The sequence below is a fragment of the Schistocerca nitens genome, chromosome 2, assembly GCF_023898315.1.
Source record: "Schistocerca nitens isolate TAMUIC-IGC-003100 chromosome 2, iqSchNite1.1, whole genome shotgun sequence".
In the NCBI taxonomy this organism is placed as follows: Eukaryota; Metazoa; Arthropoda; class Insecta; order Orthoptera; family Acrididae; genus Schistocerca; species Schistocerca nitens.
This window is the reverse complement of record NC_064615.1, coordinates 970,221,804-970,248,039: the sequence shown is the minus strand read 5'-3', so window position 1 is coordinate 970,248,039 and position 26,236 is coordinate 970,221,804. Positions and strand designations below refer to the sequence as shown.

The 26,236-nt window shown below is 37.3% G+C and overlaps 1 protein-coding gene across 1 annotated transcript in view; it reads left to right on the top strand.

Moving 5' to 3' along the window:
- LOC126235479 (diacylglycerol kinase eta) overlaps nucleotides 1-26,236 on the top strand; it is a 557,124-nt gene that overhangs the window by 271,386 nt on the left and 259,502 nt on the right. The window contains exons 6-7 of the mRNA XM_049944200.1: nucleotides 20,489-20,619; nucleotides 25,132-25,303. Of these exons, the coding sequence (XP_049800157.1) occupies nucleotides 20,489-20,619; nucleotides 25,132-25,303 (303 nt within the window). The remainder of the gene's footprint in view (nucleotides 1-20,488; nucleotides 20,620-25,131; nucleotides 25,304-26,236) is intronic.

Here is a 26,236-nt window from a genome sequence, read left to right as displayed (position 1 = left end):
TTGCATCCACATTACACCTACAATACATCAACAAATAGTCTGAGTCACAGGCTACATGAAGATTCTTAACGATGCAGACTTAGTATTCAGGATAACAGACATAGGGTTGCTTATCTTAACATTAGGCCCATAATAATACTAAATTAACAGATGTATATGCAGTGGTTTATCTTCAACTGAAATTCATTTATAGTTGGTGAAAGAAGGCCATGTCCCAGCAACAAAAATGTGAATGTAATTTCATGTGCTGGAAATATTATGGCTAGTAATTCAGAGGGTATAAAAGAGTTTATTCTTATTCAGCACAGGGTAAAATAATAACTGCAAATGCTACAGAAATGTTCTGGACTGACTGGTTGAACAAATGCATCATGATTGAAAGGAAAAAAAAAAATATTTCATTGGTACCCCCGAAAACTTGTTGGCACAGGAGAAAGTGAGGGATTTGGAGTGTGAATTATTGGACACTCTCCCTTTTCACCATATTTAGCAGATGGTTTGATGCCCTGTGCATGCTGCTCTATCCTGTGCAAGCTTCTTGATCTCGGAATAACTACTGCAACTTTCATCCTTCTGAATCTGCTTACTGTATTCAAGCATTTGTCTTCCTCTACAGTTTTTACCCCCCCCCCCCCCCCCCCACGCACACACACACTTCCTTTCATTACAAAATTGACAACTCCTTGATGCCTTAGGGTCTTCTATCAAGCAATCCCATCTTTTCATCAAGTTGTGCCATAAATTTCTTCTTCCCTGGTTTGATCCAGTACATCCTCATTTGTTATTTAGTCTACGCATCTAATCTTCAGCATTCTTCTACAGCACCACATTCTCTTTTTGGCTGATCTGCTTATTGTTCACTTTTCACTGTCATACAAAGCTACACCCCAGATAAATACCTTCAGTAAAGACTTCCTAACTCATAAATTTAGGGTATATTAAATGTTAACAAATTCCTCTTTTTCAGAAATTTTATATCCTTTCTACTTTGCTCACTATCAGGTATTTCACTGCCCTTTTAGTGTCTCGTCTCCTAATCAAATTTGCTCAGCATCACCTAATTTAATTTGACTACATTCCATACCTTTTTTTTTTTTACTTTTGTTGATGTTTATCTCATAATCTATTTTTAAGACATGGTTCCATTCAAATGCTCTTGTGAAGGAATTAGTATCATCAGCAAAAATCAAAGTTTTTATTTTTCTCCCTCCATTTTAATTCCCTCACCAAGTTTCTCCTTTTTTTCCTTCACAGATAGCTCTGTGTACAGACTGAATAACATTAGGGGTAGGCTAGAACTTTGGTTCACTTCATTCTCACCTACAGCCTCCCTTCCATGATCCTTGTCTCTTATTACTGCAGTCTGGTTTCTGTACAAGTTGTAAATATGCTTTTGCTCCCGATATTTTATCACTGCTGCCTGCAGAATGTCAAAGAGTATATTCCAGTTATCATTGTCGATAGATGTTTCTGAATCTGCAGATACTATATATGTAGGTGTCTTTCATCATTCTGTTTTCTAAGACAAATCGAAGTGTTCCTACCTTGCATATTCCTTGCATATTGCTACATATTTCTGAAACCCAAACTGACCGTTTCCAAGTTTGGCTTCTACTAGTTTTCTGTAAATAATTTGTGTCAGTTTCTTTGCCACCATGGCTTATTAAACATAACGCTCAGTAGTGTTCAACCTGTCAACACCTGTCTTCACTGGAATATGAATTACTACATTCTTCCTGAAGCTTGAGGCTATTCCAGCTGTCTCATATATCTTGCAAAGCAGGTAGGATAGTTTTATCATGGCTGGTTCTCCAAAGATCTCAATAACTCTGCCAGAATTCCGTCTATTCCATGGGTCTTAGATCTTTCACTGCTCTGTTAGATTTTTTCCCAGTATCAAATTTCCCATCTCATATTGACCTACTTCCTCTTCTCATAAAATAACATTATTGTCCAGTATGTTTCCCTTATAAAGACCCTCCACATATTCCTTCCAGCCTTCAGTCTTATCTTTGTTGCTTAATACTTGACTTGCCACCTGAGCTCTTGACATGTATGCAGTTGTGTCTCTTTTCTCCAAATTTCTCTTTAATTTCCCTGTATGTGACAGCCATTTTCTGTCTTATTTATGCGTGTTTCTACACCTCTGCATTTGTGTTCTAGCCATTCCTGTTTTCCATTATGTGCATTTTGTCAATCTATTTGTTGTTGTTGTTGTTGTTGTTGTCTTCAGTCCTGAGACTTGTTTGATGCAGCTCTCCATGTTACTCTATCCTGTGCAAGCTTCTTCATCTCCCAGTACCTACTGCAGCCTACATCCTTCTGAATCTGCTTAGTGTATTCATCTCTTGGTCTCCCTCTACGATTTTTACCCTCCACGCTGCCCTCCAGTACTAAATTGCTGATCCCTTGATGCCTCAGAACATGTCCTATCAACCGATCCCTTCTTCTAGTGAAGTTGTGCCACAAACTCCTCTTCTCCCCAATTCTATTCAATACCTCCTCATTAGTTATGTGATCTACCCATCTAATCTTCAGCATTCTTCTGTAGCACCACATTTCGAAAGCTTCTATTCTCTTCTTGTCTAAACTATTTATCGTCCATGTTTCACTTCCATACATGACTACACTCCACACAAATACTTTCAGAAATGACTTCCTGACACTTAAATCAATATCCGATGTTAACAAATTTCTCTTCTTCAGAAACACTTTCCTTGCCATTGCCAGTCTACATTTTATATCCTCTCTACTTTGACCATCATCAGTTATTTTGCTCCCCAAATAGTAAAACTCCTTTGCTTCTTTAAGTGTCTCATTTCCTAATCTAATTCCCTCAGCATCACCCGATTTAATTCGACTACATTCTATTATCCTCGTTTTGCTTTTGTTGATGTTCATCTTATACCCTCCTTTCAAGACACTGTCCATTTCGTTCAGCTGCTCTTCCAAGTCCTTTGCTGTCTCTGACAGAATTACAATGTCATCGGCAAACCTCAAAGTTTTTATTTCTTCTCCATGGATTTTAATACCTACTCCACATTTTTCTTTTGTTTCCTTTACTGCTTGCTCAATATACAGATTAAATAGCATCGGGGACAGGCTACAACCCTGTCTCACTCCCTTCCCAACCACTGCTTCCCTTTCATGTCCCTCGACTCTTATAACTGCCATCTGGTTTCTGCACAAATTGCAAATAGCCTTTCGCTCCCTGTATTTTACCCCTGCCACCTTCAGAATTTGAAAAAGAGTATTCCAGTCAACATTGTCAAAAGCTTTCTCTAAATCTACAAATACTAGAAATTTAGGTTTGCCTTTCCTTAATCTTTCTTCTAAGATAAGTCGTAGGGTCAGTATTGCCTCATGTGTTCCAACATTTCTACGGAATCCAAACTGATCTTCCCCGACGTCAGCTTCTACCAGTTTTTCCATTCGTCTGTAAAGAATTCGCGTTAGTATTTTGCAGCTGTGACTTATTAAACTGATAGTTCGGTAATTTTCACATCTGTCAACACCTGCTTTCTTTGGGATTGGAATTACTGTATTCTTCTTGAAGTTTGAGGGAATTTCGCCTGTCTCATACATCTTGCTCACCAGATGGTAGAGTTTTGTTAGGCCTGGCTCTCCCAAGGCTGTTAGTAGTTCCAATGGAATGTTGTCTACTCCTGGGGCCTTGTTTCGACTTAGGTCTTTGAGTGCTCTGTCAAACTCTTCACGCAGTATCATATCTCCCCTTTCATCTTCATCTACCTCCTCTTCCATTTCCATAATATTGTCCTCAAGAACATCGCCCCTGTATAGACCCTCTATATACTCCTTCCACCTTTCTGCTTTCCCTTCTTTGCTTAGAACTGGGTTTCCATCTGAGCTCTTGATATTCATGCAAGTGGTTCTCTTTTCTCCAAAGGTCTCATTAATTTTCCTGTAGGCAGTATCTATCTTACCCCTCGTGAGATAAGCCTCTACATCCTTACATTTGTCTTCTAGCCACCCCTGCTTAGCCATTTTGTACTTCCTGTCGATCTCATTTTTGAGATGTTTGTATTCCTTTTTGCCTGCTTTACTTACTGCATTTTTGTATTTTCTCCTTTCATCAATTAAATTCAGTATCTCTTCTGTTACCCAAGGATTTCTAATAGCCCTCGTCTTTTTACCTACTTGATCCTCTGCTGCCTTCACTACTTCATTCCTCAAAGCTACCCATTCTTCTTCTACTACTTGGCGAGGTGGTGCAGTGGTTAGCACATTGGACTCACATTCGGGAGGACGAAGGTTCAATCCCGCGTCCGGCCATCCTGATTTAGGTTTTCCATGATTTCTCTAAATCGCTTCAGGTAAATACCGGGATGGTTCCTTAGAAAGGGCACGACCGATTTCCTTCCACATCCTTCCCTAATGCGAGCTTGTGCTCCGTCTCTAATGACCTCGTTGTCGATGGGACGTTAAACAGTAATCTCCTCCTCCTCCGCCTCTTCTTCTACTGTATTTCTTTCCCCCATTCCTGTCAACTGTTCCCTTATGCTCTCCCTGAAACTCTGTACAACCTCTGGTTCTTTCAGTTTATCCAGGTCCCATCTCCTTAAATTCCCACCTTTTTGCAGTTTCTTCAGTTTTAATCTACAGTTCATAACCAATAGATTGTGGTCGGAATCCAAATCTGCCCCTGGAAATGTCTTACAATTTAAAACCTGGTTCCTAAATCTCTGCCTTTGTATAGATGTGTATGTTCCCTTTTGCCTTCTTCAGTTGTTACATTCTTAAATGTTCTTCTTTTTTCAATTAAATTCTGCTCATCCTTTTTATCCCAGGATTCATACTAGGCCACATCTTTTTACCTACATGATCCTATGCTGTTCTTTCTTTTTCATCGTGTAAAGCTATCCATCCATTTTCTATCTTGTTCTCATCCCCTGTTTCAGTCCACTGTTGTGTAATATTCCCTCTGAAACTCTCAGTAACCTAAGGTTCTTTCAACTTATTGAGGTCCCATCCCCTTAAATTCCTACCTTTATGATTTTCTTCAATTTTAATCCACAGCTCATAACATGGTAAAAGTCCACATTTACCCCTGGAAATGTCTTATAGTTTAAAATCTGGTTTCTTACCATTAGATAATGAATCTGAAACCTTATAGCATCCCCAGATCTTTCCACATACACAACCTTCTTTTATGATTCATAAACCAGGTGTTAATGATGATCAAATGCAAAATTCTACAGGATGGCTTCCTCTTCATTTCTTTGCCGTAACCCAATTTCTCTTCTTATTTTTCTTTTTCTTCCTTTTCCTACTATCTTTGCTGAAATTCTGGAATCACTCTTGAGGGATAGAGTCTATTCACTGGAAAAATGCTGAATAAAGTGTTTATGCTGAATAAAGTGCTTTGAACTGAAATAAACTGTTGTTGTTGTGGTCTTCAGTCCTGAGACTGGTTTGATGCAGCTCTCCATGCTACTCTATCCTGTGCAAGCTTCTTCATCTCGCAGTACCTACTGCAACCTACATCCTTCTGAATCTGCTTAGTGTATTCATCTCTTGGTCTCCCTCTATGATTTTTACCCTCCACGCTGCCCTCCAATACTAAATTGGTGATCCCTTGATGCCTCAGAACATGTCCTACCAACCGATCCCGTCTTCTGGTCAAGTTGTGCCACAAACTTCTCTTCTCCCCAATCCTATTCAGTACTTCCTCATTAGTTATGTGATCTACCCATGTAATCTTCAGCATTCTTCTGTAGCACCACATTTCGAAAGCTTCTATTCTCTTCTTGTCCAAACTATTTATCGTCCATGTTTCACTTCCATACATGGCTACACTCCATATAAATACTTTCAGAAATGACTTCCTGACACTTAAATCTATACTCGATGTTAACAAATTTCTCTTCTTCAGAAACGCTTTCCTTGCCATTGCCAGTCTACATTTTATATCCTCTCTACTTCGACCATCATCAGTTATTTTGCTCCCCAAATAGTAAAACCCCTTTACTACTTTAAGTGTCTCATTTCCTAATCTAATTCCCTCAGCATCACCCGACTTAATTCGACTACATTCCATTATCCTCGTTTTGCTTTTGTTGATGTTCATCTTATATCCTCCTTTCAAGACACTGTCCATTCCATTCAACTGCTCTTCCAAGTCCTTTGCTGTCTCTGACAGAATTACAATGTCATCGGCAAACCTCAAAGTTTTTATTTCTTCTCCATGGATATTAATACCTACTCCAAATTTTTCTTTTGTTTCCTTTACTGCTTGCTCAATATACAGATTGAATAACATCGGGGAGAGGCTACAACCCTGTCTTACTCCCTTCCCAACCACTGCTTCCCTTTCATGTCCCTCGACTCTTATAACTGCCATCTGGTTTCTGTACAAATTGTAAATAGCCTTTCGCTCCCTGTATTTTACCCCTGCCACCTTTAGAATTTGAAAGAGAGTATTCCAGTCAACATTGTCAAAAGCTTTCTCTAAGTCTACAAATGCTAGAAACGTAGGTTTGCCTTTCCTTAATCTTTCTTCTAAGATAAGTCGTAAGGTCAGTATTGCCTCACGTGTTCCAGTGTTTCTACGGAATCCAAACTGATCTTCCCCGAGGTTGGCTTCTATTAGTTTTTCCATTCGTCTGTAAAGAATTCGTGTTAGTATTTTGCAGCTGTGACTTATTAAACTGATGGTTCGGTAATTTTCACATCTGTCAACACCTGCTTTCTTTGGGATTGGAATTCTTATATTCTTCTTGAAGTCTGAGGGTATTTCGCCTGTTTCATACATCTTGCCTACCAGATGGTAGAGTTTTGTCAGGACTGGCTCTCCCAAGGCCATCAGTAGTTCCAATGGAATGTTGTCTACTCCGGGGGCCTTGTTTCGACTCAGGTCTTTCAGTGCTCTGTCAAACTCTTCACACAGTATCATATCTCCCATTTCATCTTCATCTACCTCCTCTTCCATTTCCATAATATTGTCCTCAAGTACATCGCCCTTGTATAGACCCTCTATATACTCCTTCCACCTTTCAGCTTTCCCTTCCTTGCTTAGAACTGGGTTTCCATCTGAGCTCTTGATATTCATACAAGTCATTCTCTTATCTCCAAAGGTCTCTTTAATTTTCCTGTAGGCAGTATCTATCTTACCCCTAGTGAGATAAACCTCTACATCCTTACATTTGTCCTCTAGCCATCCCTGCTTAGCCATTTTGCACTTCCTGTCGATCTCATTTTTGAGACGTTTGTATTCCTTTTTGCCTGCTTCATTTACTGCATTTTTGTATTTTCTCCTTTCATCAATTAAATTCAATATTTCTTCTGTTACCCAAGGATTTCTACTAGACTTCGTCTTTTTACCTACTTGATCCTCTGCTGCCTTCACTACTTCATTCCTCAAAGCTACCCATTCTTCTTCTACTGTATTTCTTTCCCCCATTCCTGTCAATTGTTCCCTTATGCTCTCCCTGAAACTCTGTACAACCTCTGATTCTTTCAGTTTATCCAGGTCCCATCTCATTAAATTCCCACCTTTTTGCAGTTTCTTCAGTTTTAATCTACAGGTCATAACCAATATATTGTGGTCAGAGTCCACATCTGCCCCTGGAAATGTCTTACAATTTAAAACCTGGTTCCTAAATCTCTGTCTTACCATTATATAATCTATCTGATACCTTTTAGTATCTCCAGGGTTCTTCCATGTATACAACCTTCTTTCATGATTCTTAAACCAAGTGTTAGCTATGATTAAGTTATGCTCTGTGCAAAATTCTACCAGGCGGCTTCCTCTTTCATTTCTTAGCCCCAATCCATATTCACCTACTATGTTTCCTTCTCTCTCTTTTCCTACACTCGAATTCCAGTCGCCCATGACTATTACATTTTCATGTCCCTTCACTATCTGAATAATTTCTTTTATTTAATCATACATTTCTTCAATTTCTTTGTCATCTGCAGAGCTAGTTGGCATGTAAACTTTTACTACTGTAGTAGGTGTGGGCTTCATATCTATCTTGGCCACAATAATGCGTTCACTATGCTGTTTGTAGTAGCTTACCCGCATTCCTATTTTCCTATTCATTATTAAACCTACTCCTGCATTACCCCTATTTGATTTTGTGTTTATAACCCTGTAGTCACCTGACCAGAAGTCTTGTTCCTCCTGCCACCGAACTTCACTAATTCCCACTATATCTAACTTTAACCTATCCATTTCCCTTTTTAAATTTTCTAACCTACCTGCCCGATTAAGGGATCTGACATTCCACGCTCCGACCCGTAGAACGCCAGTTTTCATTCTCCTGATAACGACATCCTCTTGAGTAGTCCCCGCCCGGAGATCCGAATGGGGGACTAATTTACCTCCGGAATATTTTACCCAAGAGGACGCCATCATCATTTAATCATACAGTAAAGCTGCATGTCCTCGGGAAAAATTACGGCTGTAGTTTCCCCTTGCTTTCAGCCATTCGCAGTACTAGCACAGCAAGGCCGTTTTGGTTTTTGAAATAAACTATGCCACAAAAAAGTTAATTTCTTCCAAAAAAACAAACAACAATCTTTCATTGTCAAGCCAAGAAATTTTTATCTTACTGTCACAGATTGTATGAAGTGGCAGCCAAACGATTGTATATTTAGCTTTAAATGATGTTCACAGCTATATTCATAAATTTGCATACAGAATTATAATTCCATTAAACTTAATCAGTTTTGATGCTTAAGACATTCACATATATAGGTATATCTGGAATGAAGTTAAATATTTGACCGAGTTTAAAACATCTCTACATCCATCTACATCTACATCTGTACTCTGCAACCAACTGTGAAGTGCATGATAGAGGGTACGCCCCATTGTACCAGGTATTAGGATTAATTCTCATTCCATTAATGAATGGAGTGTGGGAAGAATGATTGTTTGAATGCCTTTGTGTGCTGTTTTTAATCTGATCTTATCCTCACAATCCCTGTTTGAGTGATAAGTAGTGGGTTGTAGTATATTCCTAGAGATGTCATTTAGAGCCAGTTGTTGAATCTTTGTAAGTAGGCTTTCTCAGGATAGTTTACATCTACCTGAAAGAGTCTGCCAGTTTAGTTTCTTCAGCATCTCTGTGACACTCTCCCATGAGACAAACCAACCTGTGACCATTTGTGCTTCCCTTCTCTGTAAACATTCAATATCCCCTATTAGTCCTGTTTGGTACCCATCCCACACACTTGAGCAATATTCCAGAATGGATCACATGAGTGATTTGCAAGCAATCTCTCTTACAGACTGCATTTTCCCAGTATTCTACCAATAAATCGAAGTCTACCACATGCTATGCCCTTGACTGAGCCTGTGTGTTCATTCCATTTCATATACCTGCACATATCACACCAAGGTATTGTTGGATTTGGTGGATTGCAGCTGTGACTCATTCATATTATGGTCATAGTACACTAATTTTCTTTCTTTTTTGTGAAGTGGACAATGCTACATTTCTGAACATTTAAAACAAGTTTCCAATCCACTCTGAAATTCTATGAAGATCTGACTGAATATTTATGCAGTACTTCACTATATATAACTATAGATAACTACATCATCTGTCTGGCCCGGTAGCTGCGTAGTCAGTGCGACAGACTGTCAATCCTAAGGGCCCGGGTTCGATTCCCGGCTGAGTCAGAGATTTTCTCCGCTCAGGGACTGGGTGTTGTGTTGTCCTCATCATTATCATTTCATCCCCATCAACGCGCAAGTTGCTGAAGTGGCGTCAAATCGAAAGACTTGCACCAGGCGAATGGTCTATCCGATGGGAGGCCCTCGTCACATGACATTATTATTACTACATCATCACCAAAAAGTCTGAGGTTAGTATTGATATTGTCCACAAGATCATTAGTGTACAACATGAACAGCAAGAGTCTCAACACACTTCCCTGGGGCACACCCAATGTGCACGTAATGATAACTCTCCATCCGAGCTAACATGCCGCATGCTTCCTAACAAAAAAACTCATTAGTCTCAAATTTTTCTTCACCCATCTCTCTGCTTCCATACCAAACCTTCAATTTGTAGCAAACATTGTAGCCCCAACTGGTGTTCAGACTGTGAACTCCTACATTCCAGAGAGTAGTATAAATGATATAAAAATACATTGAGGAATATTATACATATAACTGAGTTTGATGGGCATCATATCAAGCTCTCTTCAAAATCATGGCTCAGTGTTACTGTATACACTATGTGTATTATTCTAACATCTTCCTTTTTTTGTCTTCTTTTCAAAATGAAATTCATTTTCTGTAAGGTCTACAGTAAATCTTTATGGAGTTATAACAATTACATTATATATATATTTTATAATGGTCTCCATGGTCTCCATCAATCATGGACAAGGAGTAATGATGATAGAAAACTATAGGGCGATTTGTTTCATCTAAATAGAATGCTGTTTGTATTGTGCTACACACATTTCACTTCCTTTTATTTGTGAAACATCTTCAGTGGGGTTTTTGATCTTTTATTTATTTATTTGTCCATGAGACCTTGTTGGTACAAAGAATGTACACAAGATGTTGGACATCATTTAATACAGTATTGTTTTTATCATTTTGATATCATTTATCTCTTACGGTTACACTACTTATTGTTGGTACATTATTTGTATTTGTTCAGTGGTTACAATGTTACTATAGTTTCAGTGGATAAGACTGTCACAGTATTATTCATACTGGTACATTATTATTTATCAAAATACTCTTTCAGACTGTAGAAGCAGTGATCAGTTAGATACACCTTTACTGCAGCTTTGAACCCTGTTATGTTGTTTATTGATTGTATGTTACTTGGTAGTTTCCTGAATACCTTTTTTCAAAGTTGTAGAACCCCAGTTTGGCAGAGCTTGGTTTTTGTATGGTGCATATGGAGATCCATTTTTTGCCTTGTGTTGTGAGTGTGTACATCTTCATTTTTTAAGGAAGAGTGTGGGATTTTCAGTCACATACTGCTGTATGAATACTATGGTTTCATATATATGAAGGCATGGAAGTGGGAGAATTTGCAGTTTTCTGAAGAGTGACTTGCAAGATGTTTTGTGTTTGGCACCTTCTATAATTCTTATGATTCTCTTTTGGATTCTATATAGCTTGATGGTGTTTGGAGAAGCACCCCAGAAAATGACTTTATACTTTAGCATTGATTGGACATTTGCATGGCACACACTTTTTAGGCAGTCTTTACTACAGCAGCTTTCAAGGATCCTCATCACACAGCAGAATGTGTTCAAGTTTTTGCTGAGATTGTCAATATGAGTTCCTCACCTGACATCCTGGATCCACATTCCAAGATACATTGTCAGGTCAACTATATTTACAGCTTTATTTGACAATCTGATATTTGCAGTTTGTGGAACCTTTCCCTTGACGTTATGGAAGTTGGTTGCTACAGTTTGTCCTTCATTTATGACTGACTTATTGTATGTGAACCATTTTGCTACGCTATCCAATGTCTTTGTCATGTTTTCTTGTAGTAGGTTTTCTGATTTTGCAGTAATGACAAAATTTGTGTCATTAGCAAACTGGTAAGCATTTTGGCACTGTGTGTTTGTTTGTAGGTCATTTAAGAGTATATATGGGAGGAACAGCACTGGTCCCAGTACTGATCCTTGGGAACATCATATTTCATGTCTTGGTAATCTGAGTATGGTTTGTGATTCTGTTAAGCCAATGTGTTGTATTTCCACTGTTTATTTCCATCCGCAAAGGTATGACCTGATCCAGTCATTAGGTGTGCCTCTGATGCCTAGTTGATTTAATTTCTATAGGAGTGCTTCATGATCTATAATATCGAATGTTTTTGACAAGTCACTTTCTTGTAAATTTCACTTAGGAATTCATAGATAGTACTGTTGGTTGAACAGTTCTTTCTAAACCTGTGTTGTGCTTTGGATAGAGTTTGATATTTTTCCATAAAGACTGAAAGTCTTTTGTGGAAGACTTTTTCTAGAATTTTTGAGAATCCAGGCAATAGGGCAATTGGCCTGTAATTGTCAACTTCTTCTTTGTTTTCTTTTTTTATAGTTTTCTCTTTTTCGTGCTTGAGATCCTTATTCCAGTTTTTACTCAAGATCTGTTTCTATTATTACACCGCAGTCTATGTTTCTTTATTAAGAATGCAGTTTCATAGTACTTGCTAAATATTTCCATAAATCTGTTGGACTTTTCACATGTACTTCCATGCTCATATACTGCATTCCACGTTTCCTTAGCTAACAGTTGTCTGAAGGTTTCTATATTCTGTTTGCTTAGGTTTCATTCTTCTTTGACTAGTTCTGCTGGCATTGTGGGTTTAGGTATTGGTAGTATATGGAAAGAAATACACTGTCCATTATGGTCACTAAATCCTGTTTTTATGGTTCCAGCCTGGAAGCCATTGTTTTCTGCATTTATGAATGTTTAGTCAATAGTGGTCCAGGTAGTTTTGGTAATTCTAGTAGGAGAGATTATAGTGGCCTATAAACCATACATTGAAAGAACGGTTGTGAGATTTTGTTTTACATTTAAGTTTTACTGGTAATTTATGTTGAAGTCACTGCATACTATTAGATTTTTCTTGTTAGCTTTAAGTTTTCTGAGTGCACTGTCTAGTTTCTGTAGGAAAATTGTTACTCTCCATCTGGGCTACTGTTATTGTTTTAGTGATGTTATTTCTGTAACTGAAATTTCAAAGTCTTTTTCTTTTCGCAGTATCTCTAAGGATTTTAAGCAGTGATGTTTGGTGCTACTTCTAACAAACATACATGTCCCACCATGGGCAGAGGATGCCCTACAGAATGATGAGGATGATGTTAATCCTGGTAATTTTGTGACTGCTAACATATCACTACTCAACCAATGTTCACTTAAACATATAACAGAAGCTTCCTTGAGCTCATCTGACAAGAGTATTTCGAATTTCTTGATTTTATTCAGAAAAGATTGAACATTCTGATGAAAGAGCATGAATTTTGCACTTCTGTCAAGTTCAAGCATATGTAACTGACCACTTACCTTCTTTTTTGCCTGTTCATTTTCACCACTGGTGTCTGCTTGGTCTTCTTTTTCTGGTGAGGCCATAAAAAATCCTGGTTCCTTGTTGCTAGTTATCTTTTACAGTTGATTTGTTTTCTGACTGTGGATGTCTGTTTCCCTGTAGCTGTGGTTTTATTTTTTGACATTTTAGTTTCATTGCCTATCGGTGTCTCTTTTCTGTGTTTCTTCATAGCTGCAGAAGTGTCATCACAAATAATTCCAGAATTACATGTTTCAGGTTTTCTCAGACAGTTACTAGGTGCTGTTTTTGTAGAGACTGGTTCTATAACAATTTGTTTTCTTGTAATGTGGTCAATATTCTGTATTAATTTTGCTAGCAGTTTACCAGTGAGCAACTTCCTAGTTTTGTTACAGCATTGTCCATCTTTCGTAAACAGTTCTCTTGATATGGGAAGTTCGAAGAATGTCGCGTTATGATAGGCCTTGCATATTGTTTCAAACTGCCTATTTATTTTTCCAAGCTCCGAATTTATGACTGAGTTATCCTGCAGGTCGTCTCTGTGTTGCATGCTAGTAACTATGATGTTCGGCACTTTGATTGTGGTAAAAATCATTGCTTCCACCCATGATAATGACTGTATCATTCTTAGATAACTCATTCAGTGAGTTACCATTTTTTATTGTCTCTGTCAAAGGTGTTTTTGGTTTTGTTTTTCCTGTGGCTGTAAGTGACGTACTGTAATCATTTATTGTTTCAGCATTTCTCCTGGAGTGGCTGTCACCAAGCATCACAGCTTGTTTTTTTAATGTCGCTTGTTTATTATTTTCTGGCATTATCTTGGCCATGTATGCTGAGGAAATGATGTTTGCATATTTTGCAGGTGACGTTAGGTTGCTTTTTGGAAAATTTATTCTTTGGCTCAGTTTCTTCTTCAGCTAATACACTATAATTTTTTCCTGTCACAACTGATGACAATGTATTGTCTGTGTTAAATTCTATTCACTTACTACCAATTGTTTCTGCGGGCCTGTTGAATGCTTTAAATTTTTCTTCAATAGTGTTTACATTTTCTTTTTCTTGTTCGATGCACACACTTCTGTTATTACTATGTGTATTTGTTCTTAATAGTTGTAGTTCTTCTTTTAATTGGAAGAGATCATTTATGAGCATTCCCTTGACAAATTGTTCAGTATTTAAATCATAAGTTTACAACATCTTGGCTGTGTGCATGCACTGTTCACTGTCACTCTAACATAACAAATTTTTTGTATTGAGCCACTGGATGCAGAAAGAATGAATCCTTAGTTGGGTTTTCAACACAAATTCGGAAACCTTTTATCACTCTTTCACCACATGTACGGCAAGAAACATCCATGTTTTTGTTCTTAGGGTGGGACCCTGTACAACGAGCACCTTGATGTGACAGCATATTTAAGCTATTATTTAATTTTCAAGATGATGTTGTTTTCACTAACAATGAACCACTGGTACTTAGATAGCTGTATGCCCTACAATTTTTGCTGAAGAGTGTCTTATTCACTCCAAATCAACACTTAATTAGGAATCACTTTATTGCATGTCTAATATGGTAGCCATCTTGCTCTGAGTATTTTATTAGTGTATATGTGTCATTCTGGATTTTTGGACATTTTACGAATACATTTCAACTTGATACTTCATGTGCACTTTTAATCGTCACTAAGAAAAGACAGGAAACATTTAAAAAATGATGACAAAATATTTGGAAAAGCTTTACACTGTGTGAAGGACTTTTTGTTGTCAACATATTTTGACATTCAGATGTGGAGTTAAAATTCAGACACCCCACTGTCTTGAACCTTGACCTCAATAGTCAACTGTAAGATCATGTTTCAAAGACATCTAATCATTTAATTTTGTCTTTTCAATTCTCCATGTTTCCCACCCATACAGAGCTGTGGTCCTAACATAGCTTTTTATGACTGTTTTCTGACCTCACATTTTATATTTCTGATTGTTAGCAGATACTTCTTTTCATGCAAAACCATTTTGCCTTGTGCAGTCCTTACTTCTGCCTCTTTCTTATATCTTCCTTCTTTATCTTTCCTACTTCTGAGACAGCCAAATCGTCCAACTCTTTGAGAGTTTCTTGCCCTAGTTTGATATTTAATAATCCATCATGCACAACAGCTGCACACACTGTTCCCTTAATTTTATTTTTGTTTATGTGCGTGTTGTAGCTATCTGTTAGCACACATTCCATTTCATTCAACATCTGTACACTTTTGGTGACCAATATTATGTCATCAGCAAACTGTGTAATGCTGACTTTCTGCCTGTAGCAAACAACTCCCATTTTGAGATACCGTATTTACTCGAATCTAAGCTGCACCTGAAAAATGAGACTCGAAATCAAGGAAAAAAAATTTCCCAAATCTAAGCCGCACCTGAAATTTGAGACTCGAAATTCAAGGGGAGAGAAAAGTTTTAGGCCGCATCTCCAAATCGAAACAAAGTTGGTCCATTGTAATATGAGAGACAATTGAGGTCGAATGAATGACGATACAGCTACAATAGTTTGGTTCGAGTCATAAGCTTAGCAGTTAAGCTTTACCAGGTAGCCATTGCTATGCGTCAGGCTCTCCCTCTGTATTTATACGGGTACTCTTCCTTTTTCACGTGCTTCGTCTGGTTTGAATTGATTGCTTATTTTTCTTTGATCTGACAAGCGCCGTTTTCTTTGTTATAGGTGTTTACGTCACTCTAAGCTGAAAATGCATTACTGTTCTGTATCATACATTGTTTGTCGCATTCTGATAGTGCGTGTTTACGGCCTGTCGCCGCTCGTGGCATGGCTTGCTTTTGTGCACGCTACCACCGCTTACAATTAAAAAAAAAAAAAAAAGAGAGGGAGAGAGGAATCATCTCATTAGCAAAACAATGACAAGAGACTGCTATTTGTTGTTACTTACACTGCTGCTTTCTTTGATAATGATCAACAAGAACCAAATAATAGACTGCGTATGATAGAAGATGTTCTGAACGAGAGTTTAGCGAAAATTTTTCTCCGTTTGAAAATCTTTGCAGGCGCTCTTTAGTACATTACATTCTGCACAGAAATTAGTGTCATCTTAGATTTAAAAATCTAGTCAATTGCCGTGCTTCATTTCTGACTGTATCACTATTAGGCATAAGAATAATATGTATATAAACATGACATGATATGTATATTCTTCCACGTTTGCTGTTGTCTCACTCTAGTTTTGTAGTTTATTAGGCAGAGAGGATTTAAATGAGATAGCAGCAAACATGAAACAATACATGGCAAAATGTTTATATTTGTATTATTCTTATGGTGAAGAGAATGCTTCATAAAAGTTCCTATTAGCAACCATCTCTTCTCACAGGTACGAAAAAATTCAGAATGTAGAGTTGGCCATATTGACAAACATCCCAAACAGTCTTGCCAGTCGGATTTTTGTAGTACATTGAAATGCTGCTACATTCGAAGATGAACAATACGTAATTTGTATTTACTTTGTTGGATAATGTATGAAAATGCAGTGGTCGAAACTCAGGGTGGAGAAAAAAGCTCATCTTCCACCTTTTTTTTTTTTTTTTTTTTTAATTTATTTACTGTCGCAGAGGTTTTGATGCCAGTATTTATCTTTGTGCCTACAAAGCATGCCTGTGTAGCACTATATATATTTGACGGCAGAAGTTAGTTGTGGCGGCACCCACCAACATTTTTCAAACTTCTGCTTGCTTTGCACTCGATTCTAAGCCGGAGGCGGTTTTTTGGATTACAAAAACCGGAAAAAACGTGCAGCTTAGATTCGAGTAAATACGGTAGTCCTTTGCTTCCCTCATTGACTCTTCTATGTACACTATCTGATCAAAAGTATCCATGCACTACTATATAATGTGGCATTGATCACTAGGTGTTATGAGAGATGGACCCACCACTGTAAAAGAAGATGGGGAGTACTGTGATATCCTGTTGTCAGTAGAGAAGCAGTAACAGCAGAGTGTGTCAGGCAGGAGAGCTCAGTAACTTCAAATGTGAACTTTTCATTGTATATCACATGAGTAACAAATCAATCAGGGACATTTCACCCCTTGTAAAGCTATCCAAGTTGACTGTTAGTGTAATAATAGTGAAGTGGAAACATGAAGAAACAACCACAGCTAAACAAAGATGATAACGATGCCATATACAGACTGACAGGAACTGTCAAGCATTGCCGAGGGCGGTTGTAAAAAAATGCATGAAGTCAGAAGGAGGAATAACTTGTGAGTTTCAAAGTGTTAACCATAGTCCAACTACCACAATGATGGCATATAGAAAGCTAAAAAGAATAGGGTACATTGGTTGAGCAACTCTTCATAAGCCTACATTTTTGTGGTCAGTGTTAAGTGCACTTAAGGAAGAAAGCCTCTGGATATTGGGTGACTGGAAATGAGTAATGAATCATGCTATACTTTGTGGCAGTCTTATGAAAGGGTTTGGGTTTTGATGAGTGCTTGGAGAATGTTACTTGCCTTCATGTGTAGTAACAACAGTGAAGCATTGAAGAGGTGTTAAAAGGTAAGGGGATGTTTTTCAGCCACTAATTCACTAAAGTAAATGCCAAATGCAGAAGGATATGAACACATTTTACGGTGTTACGTACTGCCTACAGAAGAGGAACAGTTCGGAGATGGAGTTTGTTTGTATCACTGTGACAATACAGTCTGTCATAAAGCAACATCTGTGAGGTAGTGTTTTGTGGACAATAACATTCCTGAAGTGGGCTGTCCTGCCCAGAGCTCTGACCTGAAGCCAGTGTAATACTTTTGACATAAGTTAAAACAATGACTTCAGTCCATATCCCAGCGTCACTACATTCTCGTTTTCAGCTCTTGAGGAAGAATGGGCTGCCATTTCTCCATAGACATTCAGACACCTCCTTGAAAGTGTCCCAACAGAGTTGAAGCCATCATATTATGGTAATATCCATTAATTTTCGGCCTCTTGTGTCATTCCGTCAATGCTCATTATTTCACTCTGCTTTGGATACCCTTCTATCCCTGTAACTGATACCACACCACCTAAGAAAGGAAAATATTTATTCCAGAGTAATGGACACCATGTTAAAGTGTTTACAGTACCACTGTTGCTGGAGATGAATACTGAAGATACTATCTCTTCAGAACTGCCTAATGAACATAGTTAGGTATGCCTTTAGGTGCCCTCCCGAAATAGACAAAAGAGGTAATCTTCATAGTATCTACACATCATTAAACACACAACAGCACAAAACTGTTTTAAGGGAGACAAATTTAACACAAGATAAAACAATTTTATTTTCATTTATTCATACATACCAGTATGTCTTCATGGAAAAGTTAAAGTCAAAGCTAAGACAACATGGAATGAATTAGTAACTCACAATTTGTCTAACAGGCAGCATTGTGGCATTGTAGAGCAACAGAGAATTAACTTGTATTTTGTTCTAAACAAAAAGAAATATCAGAATAATTTGTTTGTGGATTGGATACATATTAAATAATTAAAATTCTTATAGCACATGAAACATCTGAAACTTTGTCAAATAATAATTTGTAGTGCATAGAGGTCTGTAAGCTTATTTAGTGAGGCATTTGACTTTTGACTGTAAATGTGTGCATATTTGCCAGGTAGACAGAGATAAACCAACTTTTGGAACCTGGGTTTATTCACATGGTTAAATGAAAAGAAAGTTTTAAAGAAAATGGGATTCTAGAATTGTATTAACAGGAAAGTCACTCATTTATTAAATGGAGGTACAGCAGCACAGAATGAGACAGAACTCAACAACAAAACACCAGCAATATATGAGGTTTCCAAATCTGGTAAGGACGTCAACAGGTTTGAGGTTTGGGAAGCAATGAGTGTGAAAAATGTAGATAAAACTGATCTTAAACTGGTTTAAATCACAATTTAATTATATTTGTAAAAAAGGTCAGAATAACAAATAGGTGAGTGAAAGAACAAAAGAAAACTATAAATAATATTGTGTGAGTTTTTCTTTGAGCTTAGGTCCACAGTTTTCATGAATTTCGAAAATAAATGAAAGGTTGTGTCTGTGTGTGTGCACTTGCCTTTGGGCACGTGCATGTTTGAGTAAAATGAATAACGTAGAAGAATGCAGGTCAGCAGATAAACAGAGCAGATTCGATAGTGGAAGGTAAAGAGAGGCTAAAAAGGTGTGGTGAAAGTACAGGGTCTGAATGAGGATGCCTGGTGTGAAATGTGAAATTTCAGCTCAAAAAAGAATTGGACAACAATGGAAGAGATGTATGTCTGGAGGAGGCCAACATTATTACTGAAAAGCATCCTCTGTGAAATTCCAAGCTACTAATCTGGAAATAAAATCCAAGACATCCATGTGCTGAAGCAGACTTTGTGCTAACTGTTATTGTGCTATAGATAAAGTACTCTCTGTTGCCAATAGAAATTTTTGTCTGCATCTACACTTTCGTGGCAGTTGTTGTCATACTGACATAGAAAGTCCATCTGGTAAATAGCTTATTGATTTTAAATAATCATTGGCAGGATTGTGGCATGGAACAAGTTTTGCAGTGTATATTTTTAACTTGCCAGCTGCTCCCTCTGCCATTTCAAATCTCTTGATTTTCCCAGGACTCTTTCCATCAAATGAAGGAAGTCCAGATTCTGAAAGCTACTTTATGTTCATAAGGATTGTATGTATTTATAATTCTGGTGCTGTCAGAGAGAGATTAATCTTATAGCTTCTTCTGTGTGCAGTCTCATGTACACACTAAGAAAACTCTTGGTGAGACGACTGTATGGATTAGCTAAATTGATAGAAATAAAATGACATCTGTTGTTATTGAATGCTTTCTTCTCGCTCCTACCAGACGTTCAGTACCAGTCATTGTATTTAGATTTCTATCAATTCAGTTTTTCCTGTCTGCCACCTCACTTAATACTGATGCCACTGTTAATTTCAATATGATTAACAGATGACAGAAATCAAAGAATGGAAACTCCAGATAGGAAGATCAACAATGTAGGAAAAGACAGATTGTTACTTACCATAAAGAAGAGACATCAAGAGTCAGACAAGCACGGTTACAAAGCGCTGACATATAGCTTTTGGCCACAGCCTTCATCAGTAACACACACATACACACACGCACACACACACACACGCACACACTCTGCACACCTCATGCACACACGACGCGAACTCATGGCCCCGAGACACTGGAGTTGGCGGGGTTGTGTGAGCGTGAGATGTGCTTGCTCGTATGTGTGTGTGTGTGTGTGTGTGTGTGTGTGTGTGTGTGTGTGTGTGTGTGTGTGTGTGTGTGTGTGTGTGCGTGCGCGTCTTTTAATTGTGCCTGTCTGCAACTTGACACATCTTCTTTATGGTAAGTAGCAATCTGTCTTTTCCTACATTGTAGGTGTTAGGAATTTATTACCTTACTCCATTGTCAGCACTTATTCTGTGGAACTGTTTCAGGTTGCAAGACTGGCGCTGCTTGTGGTGTCATACGACTGTCCACACGGCCTGCAGACCTTTGCTACCAGTTCACTGCCTACTGGGACCGAGTCGCCTCAGTGTTGTACCACCAACTGCCTTACATAATGCTGGTCAGTACAGTTTTTAATTGAATTTACTCAAGCAGAATATCTTGAGGATGTTTAAATTGGTCTGATATACTGTTGATAAACAGGTGTAATCATGATATTGCTACACATAGTTAACATTCCAGAATGTATCTTCCACTGTGTAGTAAAGTTTGTGTTGTTTTGGAATTTTCTAATTGATTAAAATGTGTACTGGAACCTTGTTTTGACAGTCTATACTCTTATCCCTATCCTTTCTTCCAGGAATGCTAGTTGTGCAAGGTTCACAGGATTACTTCTATGAAGTTTGGAAGGGAGGAGATGAGGTATTGGTGGAAGTAAAGCTGTGACAACAGGTCATGAGTTGTGCTTGGGTAGCACAGTTGGTAGAGCATTTTCCTGCAAAAGGCAATCATCCCGAGTTTGAGTCTCAGTGTGGCACAATGTTTTAATCTACCAGAAAATTTCACATCAGCACATATTCCACTGTAGAGTGAAATATGCTTTCTGGAAACATCCCCTGAGCTGTGGCTGGGCCATTCTCCACAATACCCTTTCTTCAAGGAGTGTTGCTCCTGCAGGATTCGCAGGAGAGCTTCTGTGAAGTATGGAAGATAGGAGATGAGGTACTGGTGGAAGTAAAGCTGTGACAACAGGTTGTGAGTCTTGCTTGGTTAGCTCGTAGAGCACTTGCCCATGGAAGGTAAAGGTCCTGAGTTTGAATCTCAGTCCATCACACAGTTTTAATCTGCCAGGAAGTTCCAGTGCTGTTATCGACTCAGCCATCCATGCAAAACTCAGTTTCACCCTCTCAGCTTTACTTCAGACAGTCTGTCCCTCTTTCCTTCCAAACTTCACAAAAAGTTTTCTGTGTTTACTTTTCTGGGTTAACACTCCTGGAAGAAAAGACAGTGTGGAGATATGGCTTAACCACAGCTGCAGGTATTGTTTCCAGAATGAATATTTCACTGTGTTGAGTTAAGACAAAGTTCAGTATTCCATCTACACAGTGTTCATTATAAATCTTATGCCAATACTTTTCCTATCATTTCTCCCTAAACACTATGTTTGAGACACTGTTAATGACTCTGTGTAATAATACTTTTCTTCTTTGATCTGAACCCAGTTAGTCAGAATATTTTATTGTTAACATTTGATGACCATGGCTAGATAAACCATGAGCTATTGCTTTTACATGATCATTCCTCTTTAGGAGCTTCACTGTGTGAAATAATTCAGAGCTGGGCATCAACAACTCTATGTGTCATTAGTCAGTACTAAGTGACAGAAAATCAAAGTCTCCATAAACAATGATTCTCATATTTAGTCTGCCATAGTGTCGTTAAACTGCCTTTTTTTTTTTTTTTTTTTTTTTTTTTTTTTTTTAGGTTGTGTGTTTAGTGATCACTGTTGTGGCACAGCATTTAAAGAGCTGTTGAGCACAATATTCTTTTCTTGAAACTGAAGACTCTGGGATTAAAAATCAACTTTTTGTAGAAGAAGTCCCTCCTCCTAAATCACTGCCACTACAAGAGTATGATATTAGCTTATATAGCTTTCATCCGACAAGCTGTATCTGCTCCATTTCATAGATTTCCATGTGATGTTCTGATAAGCACAACACATTTGCTGGTGATCCATCAGTTCTTTCAGTTTACAGTATGTACATTAAAAACTCAGTCTTTTTGTTTATGGGGCTTATAATGTTTTGTGGGAAGCAATTAAATGAATTTTCTGTAAGATCGATGACCATGAGCAGGCTGGAGTATTTTTTTTTACTAGTATCTTTTTTAACTGTAACTGTATTGTTGGATCTAAGCTCCACCAGTTATGCAAAACACCATTTTTTCCAAGCTCCAAAAAATGTTTCAGCACCTCTGGGGTTTCTGTGGGTTTCTGTTTTATTTAATCTGTAATGTGAACATTTTTCCTAAATGTTTTTTCTGTAGCTCTGTCTTTCAGGAGAAGATACTCTTAAAATGCCAAGGAAAAATGTTGAAAAACCCAGATATAATATGGCTACTGCTTTGATCAGGTGAGATTATTCTGGTAATTAACCCTGCAAGTAAGCTCTCACTAGAAGTATTCAAGTGCAAATAATAAGTGGAACCAAAATTTCTTTGTGATGAGGAATATAAGTTCTACTTCTTTGTAGGAGACTTTTTGTATTTTATGAAATTCAGTTAACTTTTTCAGGCATTATTAAAAGTCCACAGTTCCATTATATATAAAAATCCAGAATTTTGTTTACACTCCTTTCTAAACTTGATAGTGTCAGTTCTCAAGCAATATGTATTCCTCACAAGAATTTGTGCCACAGATGCTTTAAAGTGTGTGGAATTTTCTGTATTGTGTACCAGCAAGTGGGTGCACTATGCTAAATGAAGCAAATGACAAGCTACTGCTATTGTGAACTTCTATTTCACCGTGTGCAAAGCCAATTAGTGACAATTTGCTAACCAACTGGGTTGCAAAGAAATTAACAGCTAATGTTAGTAATGAGTTGAGCTGTATGCAGAGGGCCTTGCGCCATTCACAAGAGAGTTACTGAACTTACTGATCTGAACCACTCATCCCATTCAGATATGAGTAGTAAAAGATGTGGTAAGTGAATATTTATGAGAGAAATTAATTATGTTCTTCAGATTTTACAATTTTATATAGGTTTGTAACAATAATAATAATAATAATAATAACAATAATAATAATAATAATTTACAGAATGTCCATGTTATTGGAATGACTGCTATCTTTTTTTATGGTGTTTTCACATGTTTAAAAACATGATTCGTAATTGATAGGCTACCATTTGATGGTAATACCTGTTTGAAGACGTCTTTGTAGAAACTACAAATTTGAAACCGAAGTATCTCCTTTTCTCATCTTGTTTAATGCTGCCTAATATATATTTGATTCTTTTTTTGCTTTTGTCACAGTCTCCATTCCTGTAATCTTGATTATGATAGGATCGTGTAATGCTTTCAGATGAACTGAGGCAACAGCACCTCTGTCGGCCATATAAAAGTAGAATATTGTCGTAAGTGAATTCGATTAACATAATTTGAAACTAATGAAATGTGATACCATTTTTATTACTGTTGGCCCACTGCAAGGAGTGTAAATACAAGTCATTTGTGTGATAAATTTGTGTACTATTGACTTTCTTCACTGTAATGCCTTGCTTTTCATAACAAGCAGCAAAGGGATTGGGTGACCACTCATGGCGTGTAGTGTAAAATAATATTGCAAAATTCATGAAATGGTATGATACTCCTGATGTGAAGACACTGTAGTGCAGCTGTTAATGCTAACAATAATGTGTTTCTGATGTGACGTTACCCAAGAAGAAAAAAATAAGAAATGGAAGTGTGTAATTTTGGAGTAAAGGTAACAACTCCTCACACACTGATGATTCTGTAGAAGCTTAATTATGTGTGTAGATAGTTCATCCACCCTGGGAATCGAGAATCTTGACAACTTTTCCCTGTTATTGATATCTATATAGGGCTAGAATCAAAATATGTGACATTAATGCCTCTGTCTTTTGATTGCACTGACTTGGTAGCTTAAATGTTCTACACTGCAAGAGACCTTGGACCTTAGTATGTGATATAAATTTCACTTTCATAAGTCTACCTGTTCCTGAGAAAAAGGGGTCCTGATAGATAGATAGATAGACAGACAGACAGACAGACAGATAACATGACAGAAAATACTTTTTTCATGTTATATAATTACAGATTAACTGTTTTCAGATTTTTTTCCATTACTTGTACTGTGAAACCTTACTCCTTTTCAAATTTCATGATTTTAGGTAAACGGGTAGTACCCTATAGATTTTGATGAGTGAGCTTGCAGGAATCAAATTATGTGTCATAAATTGCTATATCTTTTGATTGCACTGACAAAGACACTTAAATTGCATACATCGTCAAGGGACCATAGGTCTTAGTATTTGACATAAATTTCAACTTGATATGTCTATCCTTTTCTGAGAAAGAGTTCTTAACAGTCAGATGGACAAACAGACAGATGGATAACAGAGTGTTCCTATAAGGATTGCATTTTTACCAATTGAGTTATGGAACCCTGATACTGTGCCAAATTGTCTAAAACAATAAATGCAGTGTGTGGGGCGCCTGTACACATGCGTGCACATGGGACCTGATTTTTTACGTGGTTATTGTGTAAGTAGATTCCTTATTGACTGTACCATTAAGTTAATTTGTTTTGTTTTGCTGCATCAATAGCAACACACTGTTCACAGTCATGAAGTTTTATGTTTACTTAAGCTCTGCTATAGATTGTTGAGTATGCTTCTTTGTGAGATCTTATATCAAAATAAGGATTGCAGTGTTAATTAACATGACATGTATGTTTACGGTTTGTATAAGTGGTTCTCCATTAAGAAAATTGCATTCAAGAGAAAAAATCGTTTAATTTCCATGTGTTGTTCTATTTCTGCTTTGTGTCATTCATATATTATTAATACAGGAACAAAAAATTACTATACTCTTTAACATTGTTTCATTACAGCGGGGAGTGATGAAGTTTGGGATGCCGTAAGGCCCCAAGGCTGTTCACCACTACTCGTCTTTGTCAATTCTAAATCAGGGGATAACCAAGGGGTGAAATTCTTGCGCCGCTTCAAACAACTGCTGAATCCTGCCCAGGTGTTTGATCTCATTCATGGAGGTCCTCGTCTTGGGTAAGCACTGACCAATACTGATCAGGGCAGTTTGAAAAAACAAAATATAGTTTGGCATAACTACTAATTGATGCAATTTTTGTCAGCTGAAGCCATAAAAATCAGAATAATAAAAATTATTTAGTTCGTTTCTAATGACCTGTTGTCATTTTGTGTTTTAACAGAATCTGATGATGACAGTAGCCAAAATTACTTACTAAAGAAATTAAAATTACAATCTTGATGGAATATTGTGACAAAAAAATTGCTGTTGTACCTTTCCTTTAAATACAAAATTCTATCAAATAGCATGTTTTGGTTTCTCTAAGAGCAGTGTATATATTGTATCAGTGTACATCCTGTCTCATTGATACTGTGCTCTCATAAAAGATATTCTGTGCAACCAACTTCATAACATATTAGTTCGAGACATTACATGCAAAAACGATACATGTTATATAAAGGAGGAAAGAATATCTTGCACATGTAAATAGTGGAGATTGTAGGAAGCACAAGATTACATAGTTGTAAATCAAAAACTACACAACAGTGGAAAAAAGGAATTAATTTCTGTCATTGGTAGCTTGCATCAGTATTGTATTAACTAAACAAAACACTTTATTAGCCTTGTTTCACAAACTTTATTATTGTGGGTACTAAAAACTGGGCTTATAACTTGATACTTATGTCACGTAGTAATAAAAAAGTTTGTGAAACGAGGCTAAAAAAGTGTTTCACTTAGGTAATACAATATACATAAGTAATATACGATATACATCTATTCACCAAAAATCCACAGTTGAACCCATTAAAATCACATCATTATTTTAAATCTAGGGAATTGCATGAGAATCATTTTTCATCATTGGGAATTAAAGAGCAAGACAAGAGGAAAACAAAAAGTTTTGTTACTAGGACAAATCAATAGGAAACTCACATCAGAACAGAAGTAAC